The sequence below is a fragment of the Caloenas nicobarica genome, chromosome 7, assembly GCF_036013445.1.
Source record: "Caloenas nicobarica isolate bCalNic1 chromosome 7, bCalNic1.hap1, whole genome shotgun sequence".
NCBI lineage: Eukaryota > Metazoa > Chordata > Aves > Columbiformes > Columbidae > Caloenas > Caloenas nicobarica.
Genome location: NC_088251.1, coordinates 35,595,186 through 35,610,235, shown reverse-complemented (window position 1 = coordinate 35,610,235; position 15,050 = coordinate 35,595,186). Strand labels below are relative to the sequence as shown.

General features: G+C 49.0%; 1 protein-coding gene across 1 annotated transcript in view; it reads left to right on the top strand.

Moving 5' to 3' along the window:
- The first annotated feature begins 3,157 nt into the window (after positions 1-3,157).
- Positions 3,158-15,050, top strand: part of CDH23 (cadherin related 23) — a 193,365-nt gene continuing 181,472 nt past the window's right edge. The window contains exons 1-2 of the mRNA XM_065638593.1: positions 3,158-3,224; positions 6,770-6,847. Of these exons, the coding sequence (XP_065494665.1) occupies positions 3,158-3,224; positions 6,770-6,847 (145 nt within the window). The remainder of the gene's footprint in view (positions 3,225-6,769; positions 6,848-15,050) is intronic.

Sequence of the window (15,050 nt, the reverse complement as noted above, 5' to 3'; positions counted from 1 at the left end):
AGAGCATCTCCGCCAGCACAGCACAGAAGCCGCCGTCCCTGCTCTGATGGAGGTAATTAAGTGTGTTTTGTGTGCGTGTGAGCTGTTCTCGTATGCAAGTGCCCCAACAGTGCATTTAAAAATAACCAATACAGGTGCACAGCCTGGAAGCTGGTGCTTAAGTACCCCGAGAGCAACATGTGGCCTGGGCTTAGCAGGAGCATCTCTGCTCCAGTGTTTCATGGAGGTGAGATGCTGGAAGGCTCGTAGAACCTCGTCGCCAACTTTGCTGGGATTAACGTGTGCCAGGGACCAGAGCGTGTGCTGGTGGGATCTCCGCAATGTTTAGGGATGTGGTGGTGATGTCAAAGCAGCGAAAAAGCCCCTTCCCAGGCTCAGGGAAGAAGGCATTTGGGGCAGGTGAGCTGGAAAACCTCTGCTTGACCTGAGCTGCTTCCTAAACTTTGAAGCCCCAGGTCTCTTTGCAGAGCAGTGTTTCGGTGGTAGAAGCTCCTCTGATTCTCATCCGTCACCATTTAATGTGGTTCTGGCTGCTGCTTCCCGGGCCTTGGGGAGCGCTTGCCAGCGGACTGGGACATCTCTGGTTTAACATTAGTGCTTTTGCAGCCAGGAGACAACAGTTAAGTTCCCAGAGATGACTTGCCCAGAGACGTTATTATGCTGAAAACTGCACCGAATGCTTCCTACAAAGAGCCTCTTTCAGGCAGAAGGTGCAATTTAATATGCTCTTAGTCACAATTTTTAAGTTCTCTCCAGAGATTCCTCAATCCCGTTCCTAAATTTGCAATATTCAAGTGAACCATCTCAGAGAACCAGTGAAGAGCTGCAATATTAATGAAGACAGACAAAATCAAAATGACATTTCAGGCAATTACTTACATAATGAAATGACTGACTTGGAATATACAATATTTAGATTTATCATGACACTCGAAAGGGGATGCTGGCAACTGCCTTTCTCTCTACATCATGTAAATTGTTTTTTCCACTGCCCTGTTGCTTTTTAAACATGGTCTGTGAAGCTGGAAAATGATGTTTCCGCTCACTTGGGCTGATAGCGGTGCTATTTTAGAAGAAAGTTAGTGTTTTCCTCGATGGCCTTTTGGCACAGCAAAAGGCGGAGGAAGAGCTCGGGGTTGGGCTGCCTCCCTCGTCTCCATCATATCCTTTCTGGCAGCAGCACAATGAGCTTTGGCTCCGCATCCCAGGCTCGATGCCATTGGGGGGACAAGGGGCCTGAAACGGCAACGTTGTCTATGTCCAAGATTTCTTTCCTCCTTGAAACCTATTGAAAAGGGGTGGGGGGGAATTGAGAAATGTGGAGTTTTTCTTTCTTAGAAGAGTCGATTCTGCTTTTTGTTTTTTTTCTTTTTTTTTTTTTTTTTTTTTAATCAAATCTAAACATTTAAAGGACCCGATAGGATGCCCGGCTCCTGGGGAAGGGGTAATTTTTTTGTTAGAAACCTGTTTTTTTGATGCTCTACTGGCACGGAACACTCAGCAGTCAGAAACTTGTCAGGTCATGGAGGATCGAACTCTCCTCCCTTGTCCGTGTTTTCTGGGGAGACTGGCATGGTACACCCTAAAAGTTAAACAGCACTGATCCCAAACATCATCTCAATCTTGTGCTGCATTTCCTGAAGAAGCACAAAAAAGACCACAGCACCGTTTTCCTTGCCTAGGCACAGACCTTTTCCTCCTAGAGACTCTCTTGTGTCAAAGAAACTGAAGCAATTAGAATTTAGGACCTTTTCTATGGTGACAGAGTTGTTATGAACTGTCTTCTCTGACATATCCATCAGTAAAAATAAAATACGTGTAGATATTACTTTGAAGCTCCTAGGTGAACCAAAACTCGCTGTGTATATGACAAGTAAAAAGTCCCTGCTTAGACTGGTAAATGTAAGATGTGATTTACCCCTCATTTCAGCCCTCACAGCTCAGGTCGGCGCTTGATCTCCAGTGGGAACTGCTTATGCATTTACCTACGGGTTCATCTTGGTGTTTACTGCCCAAAAGGCTGGATGTCACGTATGTTCTCTGCCTTCCGTGTCCCTGGCTCTGCTGCTGTGCCGATGTGCTGAGCTGGTAGGAAAATATTCCCCCAGCCCACACCTTTTGCAGCACCTGGCAGAAATACGGAGAGCTTCGGAGATGGGTCACTGGGATGTCCTGTCTGCTTCCAAGGGGGATCCTTGGCTCTCTGTGAGCTTGCCTGGTGGTTTTTTTGTTGTGCCTCTGTGCTGCGTGTAACATATGAGTTATACTTGCCTCCAGGGTGAAGTGTTTGCAACATCACGTGTATGAATTTCCTTGCAAAGTGGGACTTTGAGGTTTTGTGGGTTTGGAAAGAGCTTGGTATTTAATGGCCTGGAAACCGTGCGAGGATGCGGCTGTGCTAAGCAGCTGCCCGTTACTGTTTTATTCTGTTGCGAGGAGTCACGTGCTGTATCGAATGCGAAGCTGGGGAAATTCGAGAGGCAGAGAGGGATGCAGGCACGTTTGCAAGCCTGTCTATTCCCAGTGTTCTCCCAGTGCCTGTTTTACAGCCCCCTGGGCAGCTGGAGGGGTTTGAAGGGCTCTGCTTTGTCCTCTGAAATCCCAGTGCCTCTTCAATGATTCTGGGTCAAGCTTCCCACGCAGCTCTGCCAAAATATCTTAAATCCCGGCGTTGATGTCTTGCTGCTGTGTCACTCCTGGGTTGCAGCAGCTCTTGGTTGCCCTCAACATCCTGCTCAGTGCTTGAGCATCTCATCTCAGCTGGGGCTGCTTCTGCTCTGGGTCTGACCGCAAAGGTCACCAGGGCTTATCCCCTCGCACCAGATGAGCCAATATGCTTTGGAAAGTGAAAATTAAAAAAAAAAAATGTATTGCCTATGGCAGGTTAATCCTGGTTTCAGTTTGATGCTCACCAAGGGGATGGTTTGGGCTGCACAAGACAAGAATGTGGTGGTGGCACTCTCGGGTGAAGTGCTGTGTATAAAAGCCAAGCGTTAATAAAATGTTGATCTTTTCGGTGTCCCGCAACTGTGCCCGTGGTGTTGGGGTACAAGGGTGCAAGCTTGGGCAGGGCTGCATCCCCGAACCTGCTTCATTTGGGGAGACAATGTCCATAAAGCACTGGATTTAATGCTGCTTTTCTTCTTTGATAGGAACCATGAAGCGTCACGCCGCTGCCAGCGACTTTCTGCTTCCTCTCTTGCTTCTGGAGCTGGTCTGTCCAGGTAAGTCATCCTGCTGTCTGTCCGGTGCCAGACTCTTCTCTCTCCTTTCCTTGGATCTCATGTTTGTGAGGTACAAGGGTAATATTTGTGGTATTTGGCATCTCTTGACGAATATCTAAGGGCAGAGAAGCACCGTTGTGGTGGTGGGGAGATGTGGCTGGTATGGGTAAGCAGATCCATCTCTATCCCATGTGGCCCTGGGGACCTGCATGTTGTGCTCCCATGCAGCCACCTTTCTTGCAGGTAGTAAAAGGGCACGTGTGGCATCACCTGGCCCTTGCTGGGAGACAGCGGGTGGGACTGGTTGGAGGCTTGGAGGAGGAGGACGCAGTGGTAGATTCTCCTGGTGGTTCTCGGTGGGAAGACCTTGGCAACTGCCGGATGTGGGTCCACGAAGTCAAATCTGGTGGTGGACCCGGCGATGGATATGACGTTAAGTCATTTTATCCAAATAAAACCGAAAAGGAAACGAGGGAGCGGTTAAAACACAAAGATGTAAACCAGAAGCTCGTTAGCTGTTCAACAGTGGAGTTATTCACCGGCAGGGCTCTCCTTGTGCTTTCAGCAGAAAATTATTACCTGAACTGTGCTTTAATATATGCAGTGTGGGAAATAACTCCTCCCTGAGCTGCTAAACCTCTTTCCTAATCGCAGTTGGAGGGCAGGGCAGGGCTCTGGGCAGGCAGAGCCTCTGTGGCCAGCTTTCCTCCCGCTGATGTCTCTGCCCTGCCAGCACGATGCTTGTGGGCTTCCCAGGGGTGTGGGGTCCAGCCTGGCTGCTGGGTGGGAGCGTGTTGGACAACAACCTTCTGGTGTAGCAAATGTGCCCCTTGGGCTGGGCTTTGGTATATCGCGGGCTGCATAAGTACTGTGACCGTGCAGCAAAGCCCCATGAAAATTGGGATTGTTGCATGAATGGGCTAAAGCTCCCCCCGGGTGCTGGTGAGGGGAGAAGGAGGCCAGTGGGTGTGTGCTTGTGTGGAGCTTGCCGATAAACTATAGTGAGCCTGCGTCCATTTGATAGCACTGTGCCCTTTGGAATAAAGGCTTTTTTTCCCCCCCACTAAAGCCTGGAGATGGCTTGCCCAGATTGGCAGCCTGACTGAGCGGTCAGTGGATGACGTTAGCGCTGACTGACAAGCACAGTCGATCTCCCTCTGGTGCCGTATTGGATCAGGTATAGCCTCACTGGTTAACTGCCTTCTGGCTCCACTGGAAAGGAAAAAAAAAAAAAAAGTAAAAAAAATGCAACCCAGTGAGTCCTTTGCCCCAGTCTGAGCCTCCTAAAACTTTCCTCCGTGGAGGGATCACTTGTGACAAGTGGTCCAGTACATCCCATCAGAGATGGGATGGTGGGTTTTTTCCTCCTTCATCTCTCCTGGCACCTTCATCATCTCCAGGTTGGGAGGGACCAAGGGATGCTAACTAGAAGAACAGGTCTGTGTTTACTGTCAGCAGTGGTCAAGGATGTGAATACTGACTCCGAAGGGCAAAGTAGCAGCAGGTTTTACAGGAATAACATGGAGCCGGCATGGAAGACGCACACACAGGGAAGAAAACCTCCCAGTACGTCAAAACAAAGTTGATCATGATCCCTTGGAGTCTGTTGGTAGCACATGAAGGAGGAAGAAAGGGCTACAAGTGTGTGGTGGAAGGGATGGTTTTCTGCCATGCACCTTGCTGGGGGGCTCTGTGCAAGAGCCGTGTTGAGGGGTACAGTGATGCTATATGCCAAGGTACGGCCAGGTGTTTGTGGCAGTGTGGCAGAAGGAAAATCCATCAGACGAAGCCACAGATGGTGGTTGGTTCGCAGCGATGCCTTTGGGAAAGTGTGAACTTGCTTTCAGGGTGTGGCTGTGATTCTGAGATGAATTTCTGTGAAAAGACCGGTGTTACCCAAAGCCAACAAAACATTGACAGTCTGGGGTTAAATGGGAAAGGAAAACTTCTGGACATCCTAAACTAGGCAGCAGGACATACCTGCGGGAAGCTTGTGCTTCGCGGTCTAGCTAGGTCTAGGACATTGCTCTTCATCCTGGGATTTGCAGCCCAAAGCAGAGTCCTGCATCCAGACCCTCCTTCAGCTTTCTCAAACACTCAGGTGCCAGTCACCCTCCTCTCTTTAACGCATAGATCCTGTGTGCTCACAGACTGGTGCTCTGAATGCCTCCCAGCAGCTGGATTTGGAAGATGCAACTTATTTTTAGTATACTTGTGATATTAAGAAATTTATTTTGAAATAGAGGGGTTTGTAGAAGTGAGTCTGTTCTGTTAAGGGCTGCTTGGTGTGTTTTAGCCTCATCTCCCCTTTCAAAACCTGCTGGTCCCTGCACAGCAGCCAGGTGTGACTGTGCTTTGAAGCCTCTGGAGATGCCATTAGCTCTAAATAACCCATTTTGTCAGGGTCCTTCTCATTTTCTTTCCAGGTACTTAACTCCAGAGGCTGAGATTTAAATGTACATTTGCAAGAGCACTTCCTCTAGTGCTTGCCCACTTCTCGAAGTGTTTAATAAACCCAGTGCCTTGGAAAGAGGGCAGTGCAGAAAATCCCTGTCTTGTTACGGAGGGAGCCCCAGAGGAGCCCAGGCTACTCCCCCGTCCCATCCCCTCCTCAAGTGGGTTTCTCATGGGTGCTGAGCAGATTTGTGCATAAGCACAGCTGAGACCTGTGCCCCACAGGTTTTGGGAACATCTCCCACCGTTGGGAGCTTGGGCAGGTGAAGGGGGTGCTGAAATGTAATCTGGTTCTTCTTTCTGCTGGAGCGCAGGGCGTGAAGGTGGTTCAAAGCTCTGCTTACCCCTGTTCTTGACGCCTGGCAGCTGAACTACATTTCTTGAAGGCTGCTGGTAGTGAATTGAGGAAAATCCATCCCTCAGACACAGCCTGGTCAACACCAAACCTTCTCAGAAAATCACTATTTCTCTCCTGCCACCTCTTTTCCCGCATCCCTCGAATGTTGAATCTTTCCTGGTTGACTTTTTCCTGGGTTCGGGCTGCGGTGGTTGTTCTCCTACGTGCTCTGTAGTCTGTGTCACCTAATGAGGCTATAGTCTACGGACAGGCTCGCGAGCTTCCTGCTCCGTAAAAAAAGAAGTGAGGCTGGTTATTAAAGGTGAAAGGAGGCAATTAGAGGGAAAGGCAATTGGGTGATGGGAGAAGGGAGACACATGGGTTTTTGCTGGGCTGGCTGACAAGGTGAAAGGCTCTCAACCGTGGGAACAGAGCAAAGGTATTAATCATGCGCTAAAACAATAATTGATGTTCCTAGTCCCTGAGCTGTTGGCTTCCCCCTTCCCCTCTGCCTCCACCTGGCAAAAGAAAATACTTAAAAAAAAAAAAAAATCAGCAGAGGGAAGTGGTTTCCTGACCAGTTTCTACGGGGGACCGCATGGTGCTTTCTGTCCTCCTGTTAGCCCTTATTTTGGGGGTACCTCTCTCCATCACCATGCCAAACAGCACACGTGCATCTTTCTGTGCTCTGAGCTGTGCTGGCCCTTGTGCGACATGTCAGGGACATAACACTTTGCTTTTGTCCTCTTCCCAGGCTGGGGCAATCGGCTGCCGTACTTCATAAACTACTTCTTCGACACCTACCTGCTGATCAATGAGGATACTCCTGTGGGTAAGTGGGGTGTGCCCATGGGCAGGGGGTCTGCTGCTGCCGACCCCCTGATGGAAAAGGATTAAAGAAGTGCTTTTGGTTTTGATTGGCAGGTGTATCTTATTTTTCTTTCTTTATTTAGCTGGGGATCGGTTTTTAGTAAATGCAGAAATCGACCCGGTCATTCTCGGCCTCTTTCCAGGCTCTCAGTCCATTAAACTTGTGCTCTTCAATCAGGGATCGTGACTGGCTTTTAATGCGGCAGGAATCGATTGGGAGCGCAGGGTGGCTGGGATGGAGGCTACAGAGGCCCCTTCTCGCATCTACTGCTGCCTCCAACCATGCAACCCCCTCCTTAAAAAAGGGCTCTCACTGCACCTAAGTCATCACCGGACCTGTCAAGGGTTGGAGGACTCTGGAGAGATCTCCTCTAGTGACTGCTCGGCTCAACTGGGGATTCAGCTGAGCTTCTGGCTCTCCTTGGGAGTCCCCTCGGTTGCATCTTTTGCAGCCCATGGTGTCCTGCTTGTGGGATTTGGGATGGTGCCTGAGCAAGGAGGCAGAACCTGGAGCCTTGGGGAGTTTTGCATAGTGGTGTGGAAACTCCTGGGTGGTTGCTGAGGTCTGTGCTAAGATGAATCCTCAGGAGAAGGCTTGCTGGAGGCTTTGCAGTCTGCCTGGGGAGTCTTGTCTTGTGGTGATGCTCAGGTTGATTTACAATGGGAAATAATGCTGAAAACGGCTGCTCAGGTGCCTTTATTCACAGCACTGCAGAAGGTGAGCTGCAAACGGTGTAAGGAAAGAAAAGATCTGACCTGATTGTAACTTTTTTCTAATTTTTTTTTCCCCTGGTGACTTGTACCCATGTCATTTTTCATTATTTTCTTCAGCGAGCTCATCCCTTACAGATCACGTCACGCTTTGTTTCTTCGCTTTGCTGTCTATATGCTCCCTACCCCTTGATTGCCTGTCTCCCTGCAAACACACTTAGTGCTGGATGTGTCCCAGGGAAAGAAGCAGCTGTGCAAGGGCAGGAGCGAGAGCTGGTTGGGAACAGCTTAATAAAATGCTTCCTCACCGAGTACATGGTTGTCAAAGTACTTGAGTTTGAAATACCTTGTGGGAATTGAACTGAACTTCTATTTTGGGAGAAAATGGGGAAAAATTTCTGACAGTCTGCTTTTCAGTGAGATATTTCGTGAGTAAAATTGTTGTTGGAATTACTTTGGGGGTTGAATTTTATTTTTTTTAAACTTTGTATTACACTGTACAGAAATGAAATTCACTCTTAAGAATATTGGCACCCTGGGATTTTGTTTCCAGATGTACCAGAGGGAAATGTCAGCCTCGAAAGCATTGACAAACAGTGTTTTTGTGTTTTCTGCTGTTGGTAGGTGTTTTCGGAGTTAGGTTTATTAACTTAAAAAAAAAAAAAAAAGGCATTATCCGGAAACACCTTTGTTATAACCTGATTGGAGTGTGAGTAGCAGAACTGTATGTGATTTGTCCGAGCTAGAAAAACGGCAGCTCCTGTTTTGAGGTCTGCGAGAAGTGCCCATCACCGTGGTGTTCAGCCTCCTCCCCTCCCTGCAGCATCACCTGCTGTGATCCAGTCCCCGCTTGCTGCCTGCCATGCCGAAAGGAATCTTCAGCAACAATTAAGAGATCATTCCCCCTCTAATCACTTACAAGAGTAAATTAGTCTTGTCAGGAGCTATTAAGACAGAGAGCTTGGAATTCATTAGGCGAGATTGGGCCGAGGGAGCTGCTGGCGCTGCCGCCGGTCCAGGCTGATTAAATTCTCCCCAAACATCATCAATGCCCATCTGTTTCATTTAGGTCCAGGGAGAGCAATTTTCAGGTGGACTGACCCTCTAGTCAGTTATTTCACCCAGAAGTAATGGAAACACGTGCCCACACATGGAGGGAATCGGAGACGTGAGCTCGAGTGAGGTGGAAGCGACTGAAGGGGCTGGGGAAGAAATTGCAGGAGAGGGGGGAGATGCCTGGAGAGGAGGAGGAGGGATAGTGGCTGCTCATGCCACGGCGACACGGGTGAGATGGGACACCGTGAGTGCCCATATCAGCTGCCAGTAGCCAGATCGCTGTGCGTTCTACTCCGAAAGCAGGAGCACTTGCTGGTTAACAACCCTTAGAGTTTGCAGGAAAGGGGCCGTCTTTCTTTATTGCGCTGCTCACTGCCTTAAGCAAAATAATTCCAAGGGCCATTTCAGTTAATCCCAAACCTTTTGGAGGGTAACGGAGAGCAGTGTGGATATTGATGGCAGGTGGGTTGCTGGAGGTCTCCGGCAAGGTGTGATGCTCACCAGTGTGCCAGGGAGGTGGCATTGCTGCAGGCGGGGTTACCTGCAGCCCAGGGTTTGTCTGAACGTGGAGATGGGCAGACAGTGCCCTGTGCTTCTCTTGGTTGGGGTCCCTCCTATTGCAAAAGGAACGTCTTAGCATAATGTGATGACTGGAGTCTAATTGCCCAGCAAATGGATTTGCTTTATGCAGGACAGGAATGGGAAAATGAAGATGATCCATCATGTCGAGTCTGTAACTAGCCTTATAACCACCTAGCTTGGATTCACTGAGTTTCTCTGAAAGCTTTCATGCCTCAACGCCTTGCAAAACGAATGACAAAAGACGCCATTCAGACAAGTGCAATTCCACTTCCCCTTCATTCTAGAGATAACGTTGTAGCATCACTGGAATAATGTTGTCTTTTTTTAAAAGACTGTGAAATGCTTTAATCGTTGCATCTGAGCTGATACCATGCACTTGGCTTTGCTCTCAGGGCACGGTTGCCTGGGGGTGCTGGGGACAATGTGTTCCTCCTGCCCACCAGAACTTGGTCTTGCACGCCCTGTTCAAAACTAGGAGATGTGACTAAATTTGGAGGACTGACTTCTTACGTAAAGCCTGCTGATGTTAAGTGGTGCATGACGGAGGGGAAACCTGCCAGAATTTAGCTGCGAGGCTGGACCACCCGCTGGGCAATGTGAGTATGTGAGTGTGAGTAGATGCTGGTGAAGCTGGGAAAGGTGCCTGGCATGGCTGGCAGGTAGGGAGGTCGGGCTCCCCTGGGGCTCCTGCTGGAGCTGCTATTTTATTCCCTGAGTTATTGCTGCTCAGGAGAGCGTGCAGCTGGGGCTCTTGGTTCTCTGTCCCACCAGCTCACTGGGATGCTTCCCTGTGAGCATCACCAGGATGTATCCAGGAGCTGATGCTCAGCCCCAGGTCACCCAAAGTTGGCTACCTCAGCATCTCCTCCCACTTCTTAGCCCGTTACAGCATGGGGCCAAGGAGAACCTCTATTTCAGCAAGTCTGAGGAGTGACAGCCCCGAGCGGTGCTGGCTCAGCACTCGGAGCCTGGCTGGGTGCCGGGTTTTTGGGCAAAGGCCTTGTGTGCTCCCTGACTCAGCAGCTTGGTGCCACCGCGGTGTGGAGGGACCGGTGGCCGGGGGATGCTGAGTGCAGCATCTGCAGGGAGGGACATCGCAGAAGGCAGAGAAGAGCTGAAAGTGTAAGAGCATGTGTGCAGGGTATGGGGCTGTGCTGTGTGCTCAACGCTCCCTTGTTCCTTCCCTTCAGCTGCACGCCTCCCCCAGGAGGCACAGGCTGTGCTCTCCATCCCCTGGGTTTGCCATGCTCAGAAAGCAAGACGGATGATTGATGGGGAATTTTACGTGCTTCTGCCCCCCCGCCTTTTTCGATGTGCAACTTTTGCTGAGCTGGTAAATGCACCGTAAATAGCTTGTGCTTCGGGAACAGAGTGGGTATGCCTTTGCCAGCTTACAAAAAAACCTGCTTGTTTGGGGACTTGCAGGTGATGACTTTCAAATGCTATTGTAGGAATTTCAGTTTAATACAGTAGAAGAGAGGGTGATTGCTGGAGAAATCTCAATCACCCAAATCTCTTGGTGGCGTTGACCGAGTCATGTATTCTGCTGGGGAGTACGCATGTGGAAGCAGTCCTTCTTGGCACTTGGCTGTCTCTCGGCTGTGCCATCAGATGTTTGAGGATCCCGTTCTGGTTCTTGGCACTGAACAGGAGAACGTAGCTGCCTGAGAAATTTCTGATGAAATTTGACTTTCTGCAGTGGGGAATTTGGACCGAGCTTTTCCAGGGCAAGCTGGAGCCCTTCCAGAGCAGGCTACGTTGAGCAGGCCACCTCATCTGCTTGAGGGAGAAGGCATGAGGAATTTGAGAGAGATGATTTGATTTTTTTTTTTTTTTTTTTTTTCCTCTGGGGAAACCCACACCAGCTAAGGGACTCTTAGTGGAGAAAAATTCATGTTTTAGTTCTGAGACACAGAGCTGAACCGTGCTCTTTATGAGACCTCCTTCACCAAAACAGGCCATGATGGATTTTTCCCATGGAGTTGGGGCTCTGACTGTGCACCCCAAGTTGTTGCAGCCTGGGAGGGGCTGGGGATAGCGGGGCACCACTGCAGTGTAGGTGTACTTCGTTAGCTGGTGATGGTCAGGTGTGTCACCTCTTGCTTTTCAGGGCTTTCTGGGATAGTTATTTTGCAAGAGGACTGGAAGAGGAGCTTTGTATTTAGCAGGCAGTGGCAGGGTGCTGGCTGGTAACTCCGCATGTGTATCTGAGGCATCATGTCCCTCTGATATCTGTGGATGACTTGATTCTCCAACCTAGGCAAGTGCCAGGCCAGAGGGCTTTTCTTCTCCAGGCAGGGCAGGCTGCCATCCTCCCTGCACTGTATCTGTAGTTTCCAAGGCAATCACCTCTTCTGCCACAGCCTTTCACTGCGGTGCTCTGGTCCTGAGCAGCCAGATGCCTTGGCACCCGGGTAAGGTCCTCAGGGATGCCGGGCTGACCAAGCTGCTGCTGAAGATATGGTTTATCAGAGTGTGATTGTGCACGGGCTGTCTGGACTAAACCCTGCCTGCTCCTTTGATCCCCCAGCTGAAGGCATCTGTGGTGGCAGGACTCCTCCGTGATGGCACTTGCCTAATGCATCACTGGAAGAAGAAGGGGGGGAAAAAAAAAAGTGCTGGCTTTGCTCTCTGCATACTTCTGGACTGATTGAATTGTTTCAGAGCTGTCTGGGCCAGATATCTGTGCATGAGGCTTGTGAGCCATCCGTTGGGGACAGCTTTGGAGAGGGGGACTGTGGGAGTCTGAGCACATGACCTTTTTCTCTTTGGTGTCTTCTGACTTTCCTTCTTGGTTGCAGGGGCATGCAGCTACAGCTGGAGATGGGGGGCTGCCCCAGCATAGCTGCTGTTGTGTGTCTCTTGCTCAACATTAAATAAAAAAGAGAAAATTAATCTCTGTGCACCGCGGGGTTAAAAGTCACAGTGGCAAGACCAGAAAGTATTGTGGACATCCTGTTAATGAGTTGCTAATTGGGTACCTAGGAGGTGTGGCTCAGAAGAAGGCTTTAAAGCTTGGGGTTATCTCCTTGAAAGGAGCAAGGCAGCACAGGGTGCACTGGGAGCCCAAGCCAGTGCAAAAGCCTTTGTGAATGATACAAGGTAGGCTGGCTTCTAGCAAAACTTCGCAAGTTGAAAGATGCTTGTGTGGATGGAGAGCTTGGGAAAACCCGCTTGTTTGTAAGAGATGTGTGTTAAAGCGGTGGCTGTGCCCTCCTCACACTGGTGCTGCTGGGAAATGCCTTCCCATGACTGCATACTTGTCTGGATTTGTGGGGAAGGGCCTCTGTGCCTGGGTTTGGTCTCGCTAAAGGTAGCAGCTGCCCTTCCCTTCCTTTAGATGTGCTCCATCTGAGGTGGTTGTACTGTGGGTTAAGCCTCCAGCCCTGCATTACTGCCCTCCCTGCAGCCACGGCTGTTAACACCTGCCAAGTTAGGGGGAAAACCCTCCCTGTATTTTTGTGTGTGTATGTTAGTTTGCTGAAACAGCTCCAAAGTTGCTCCAAAGAAAAGCTAATACCCTTTCAGGAAGGTGAGGTAGGAATGTGCAAGTGGGAGGAAGGTGGGAGCTCAACAGCAACAGGACCTTTCCCCACTCCATTTATACCAACACTATGTGCTTAGGGCGTAGCAAGCATCTATTTCTTCAAGTATTTTTCTTCTCATCTGTAAAGCTAGTTTTCAGTTAGACCACCATTTAGGCATAGCTGGTGGCAAGAGCTGCAAGATCAGGTGGACATATAAGTCGTAGGAGTCAAGATGGTGCAGGACCAGACCGTTGCTATGCTGTGGTGTTGCCTTGGATCAGCTCCAGCTGATGGTGAAGCTGTGCTACTGTATGTAAATCTCAGCTGGAAGGGCGAATGTATAGCAAAACAAGTGGGCCAGTGCATGGTACAAGTTGGTCTCTGGCTGGTTACAGAGTTTGGGGACCACACAGCAAATGTCCCAGCTGTCCTACTGTGTTATCATTGATGTGGGGACAAGGGTTTCATTATGGTAAAAATGTGGTAAAGCTGTGTTGTGTTTTGGGTGGGGTTTTTTTTTGGTTATCTGGCAGGCAGAAGGTGAATTGGCAAACACAGGTAAACCCTAAGCTACTTGGTTTGCATGTTCTTAGCCACAGACCACAGGGGTGGACATCAGCAGGGGTTAAACCTGGGCTGGGGTCCAGCCTGGGATGTTTCCCACAGCTGGTGCTGCCCTGGGCTGGTCCCTCTGAGGTTATGTGTCCCGTTCAGAACAAGACGAGAGGTGAACAACTCATCTTCCCAGGGCCAGCAGTTTGCTGCCTTTGCTAGAGCCTGGGAAAACATTGCTTTTTCAGCTTTTAACGCCATCCTCTCAACTGGACTGAATTTGGTGCCATGAGCGAAAAGGCTGCGTGTCGCTGGCAGGCGCGCGGAGCCCGTCTGGTTTAAATGGCCTTTGCTCTAAGCAGCTTTGGGATTTGGGGCTGGTGTTAAAGCAGACGCGTGCAGCCTGTTTTGGGTACAAAGGCAGGAATCTGCGTGCCCCTTTGGGCTGATGCTACAAGCGCATCTACGTGTCCATCAGCTCAGCGGGGTGCAGGCGTGTGTGCAGCTGGTAGAATTGATTTAGCCTTTTACAAAGGATAATGCCAGAGGAATACGCTCATTTCTGACTGTGAGAGAGATTGAGATATTTTTGAATAGGAAACCTGTTTCACTCTGGGCATTGCTGAGAGTGGGTGTGAATATTCTCCTGTAGAAAGGGAGGCCATAGGAACATCGCCTTCGTCTTCAGTATCAATTGAACACAATATTACCGTCTGAAGGCTATTTGCTGCTTAAAATTGAATTTGCAGGCTTCTTGAGCCTTCTGTAAAGGACCAGCCTCGTTGTTCTAAGTGTGGTAACGACCCTAATGAGCAACAATATTCGAGGAATATTTTAAGAGGAGGATTTCAACTCTTGTAGCACAAACTCTTCTTCTGTCATTTGTCATTAGAAGACCCATTGATAAAGTTACTTCTTGAGCTATAGAAAGTACAGCATCGTTAACGAAAACTTAAGGCTAGAAAATTAGTTATTCCCAACATCAGGAAACTTAAGGAAAAAAGCTCCCAACCCCCACCAACTCTTAACCCTGTGTCATTAAATTAATCACTTCATCAATCACTTAAATTTTCCTATCTGCTTTGCTAATAGGCAATAACATTAATGCTTATGTTTAATAAGGGAAAGAGAGAGAAGCAGAAGGAAGAAAGTATATTTACAATATGGATTAATTAACACGTCAGGATAACCTTGCTTTTGGTAACTGCCTTATCAAACCATTTCAAGGTTTGATCTCAGCACCTTTCATATTGGGCATGTGAGCCCTTTCACTGGGGCTAAGCCCTTTCCCAAGAAATGGAGAAAGATACATTTGTGGTAATGAGCTCTGGGGTGATTTTTATGTCTGAGATGACTTTAGTAGCATTAATTACCTGTACAGTGCTGTCTGTAGGAGCTTCATTTAAAGGCTGGCTTCTTGCCTGGTTCCTTGTTACCTTGGAGTAGCCAGGCTTGGATGTCTGTAGTGTTCCAGCTTGGTTAAACTGGGCTTTTTTCCTGGAGGTTGGAGGCATTAACATTGGTGACAGACCTGGTATAGAGCAGGGATGACAAAGTGAGTCAAGCTTGGTAAAGCAAAAAACACAGGGCAGGGGGAAAAGTATATATGCATGTATATATTCAGATTAGGAGGCTATATATATCTCATTGTGGAGATATTAATATTCTAAGGGAATGTGTTATGGGCCAAGAGTATTTCCCTGTGCTGTAGGGAAATACTTGCATATGCATACACTC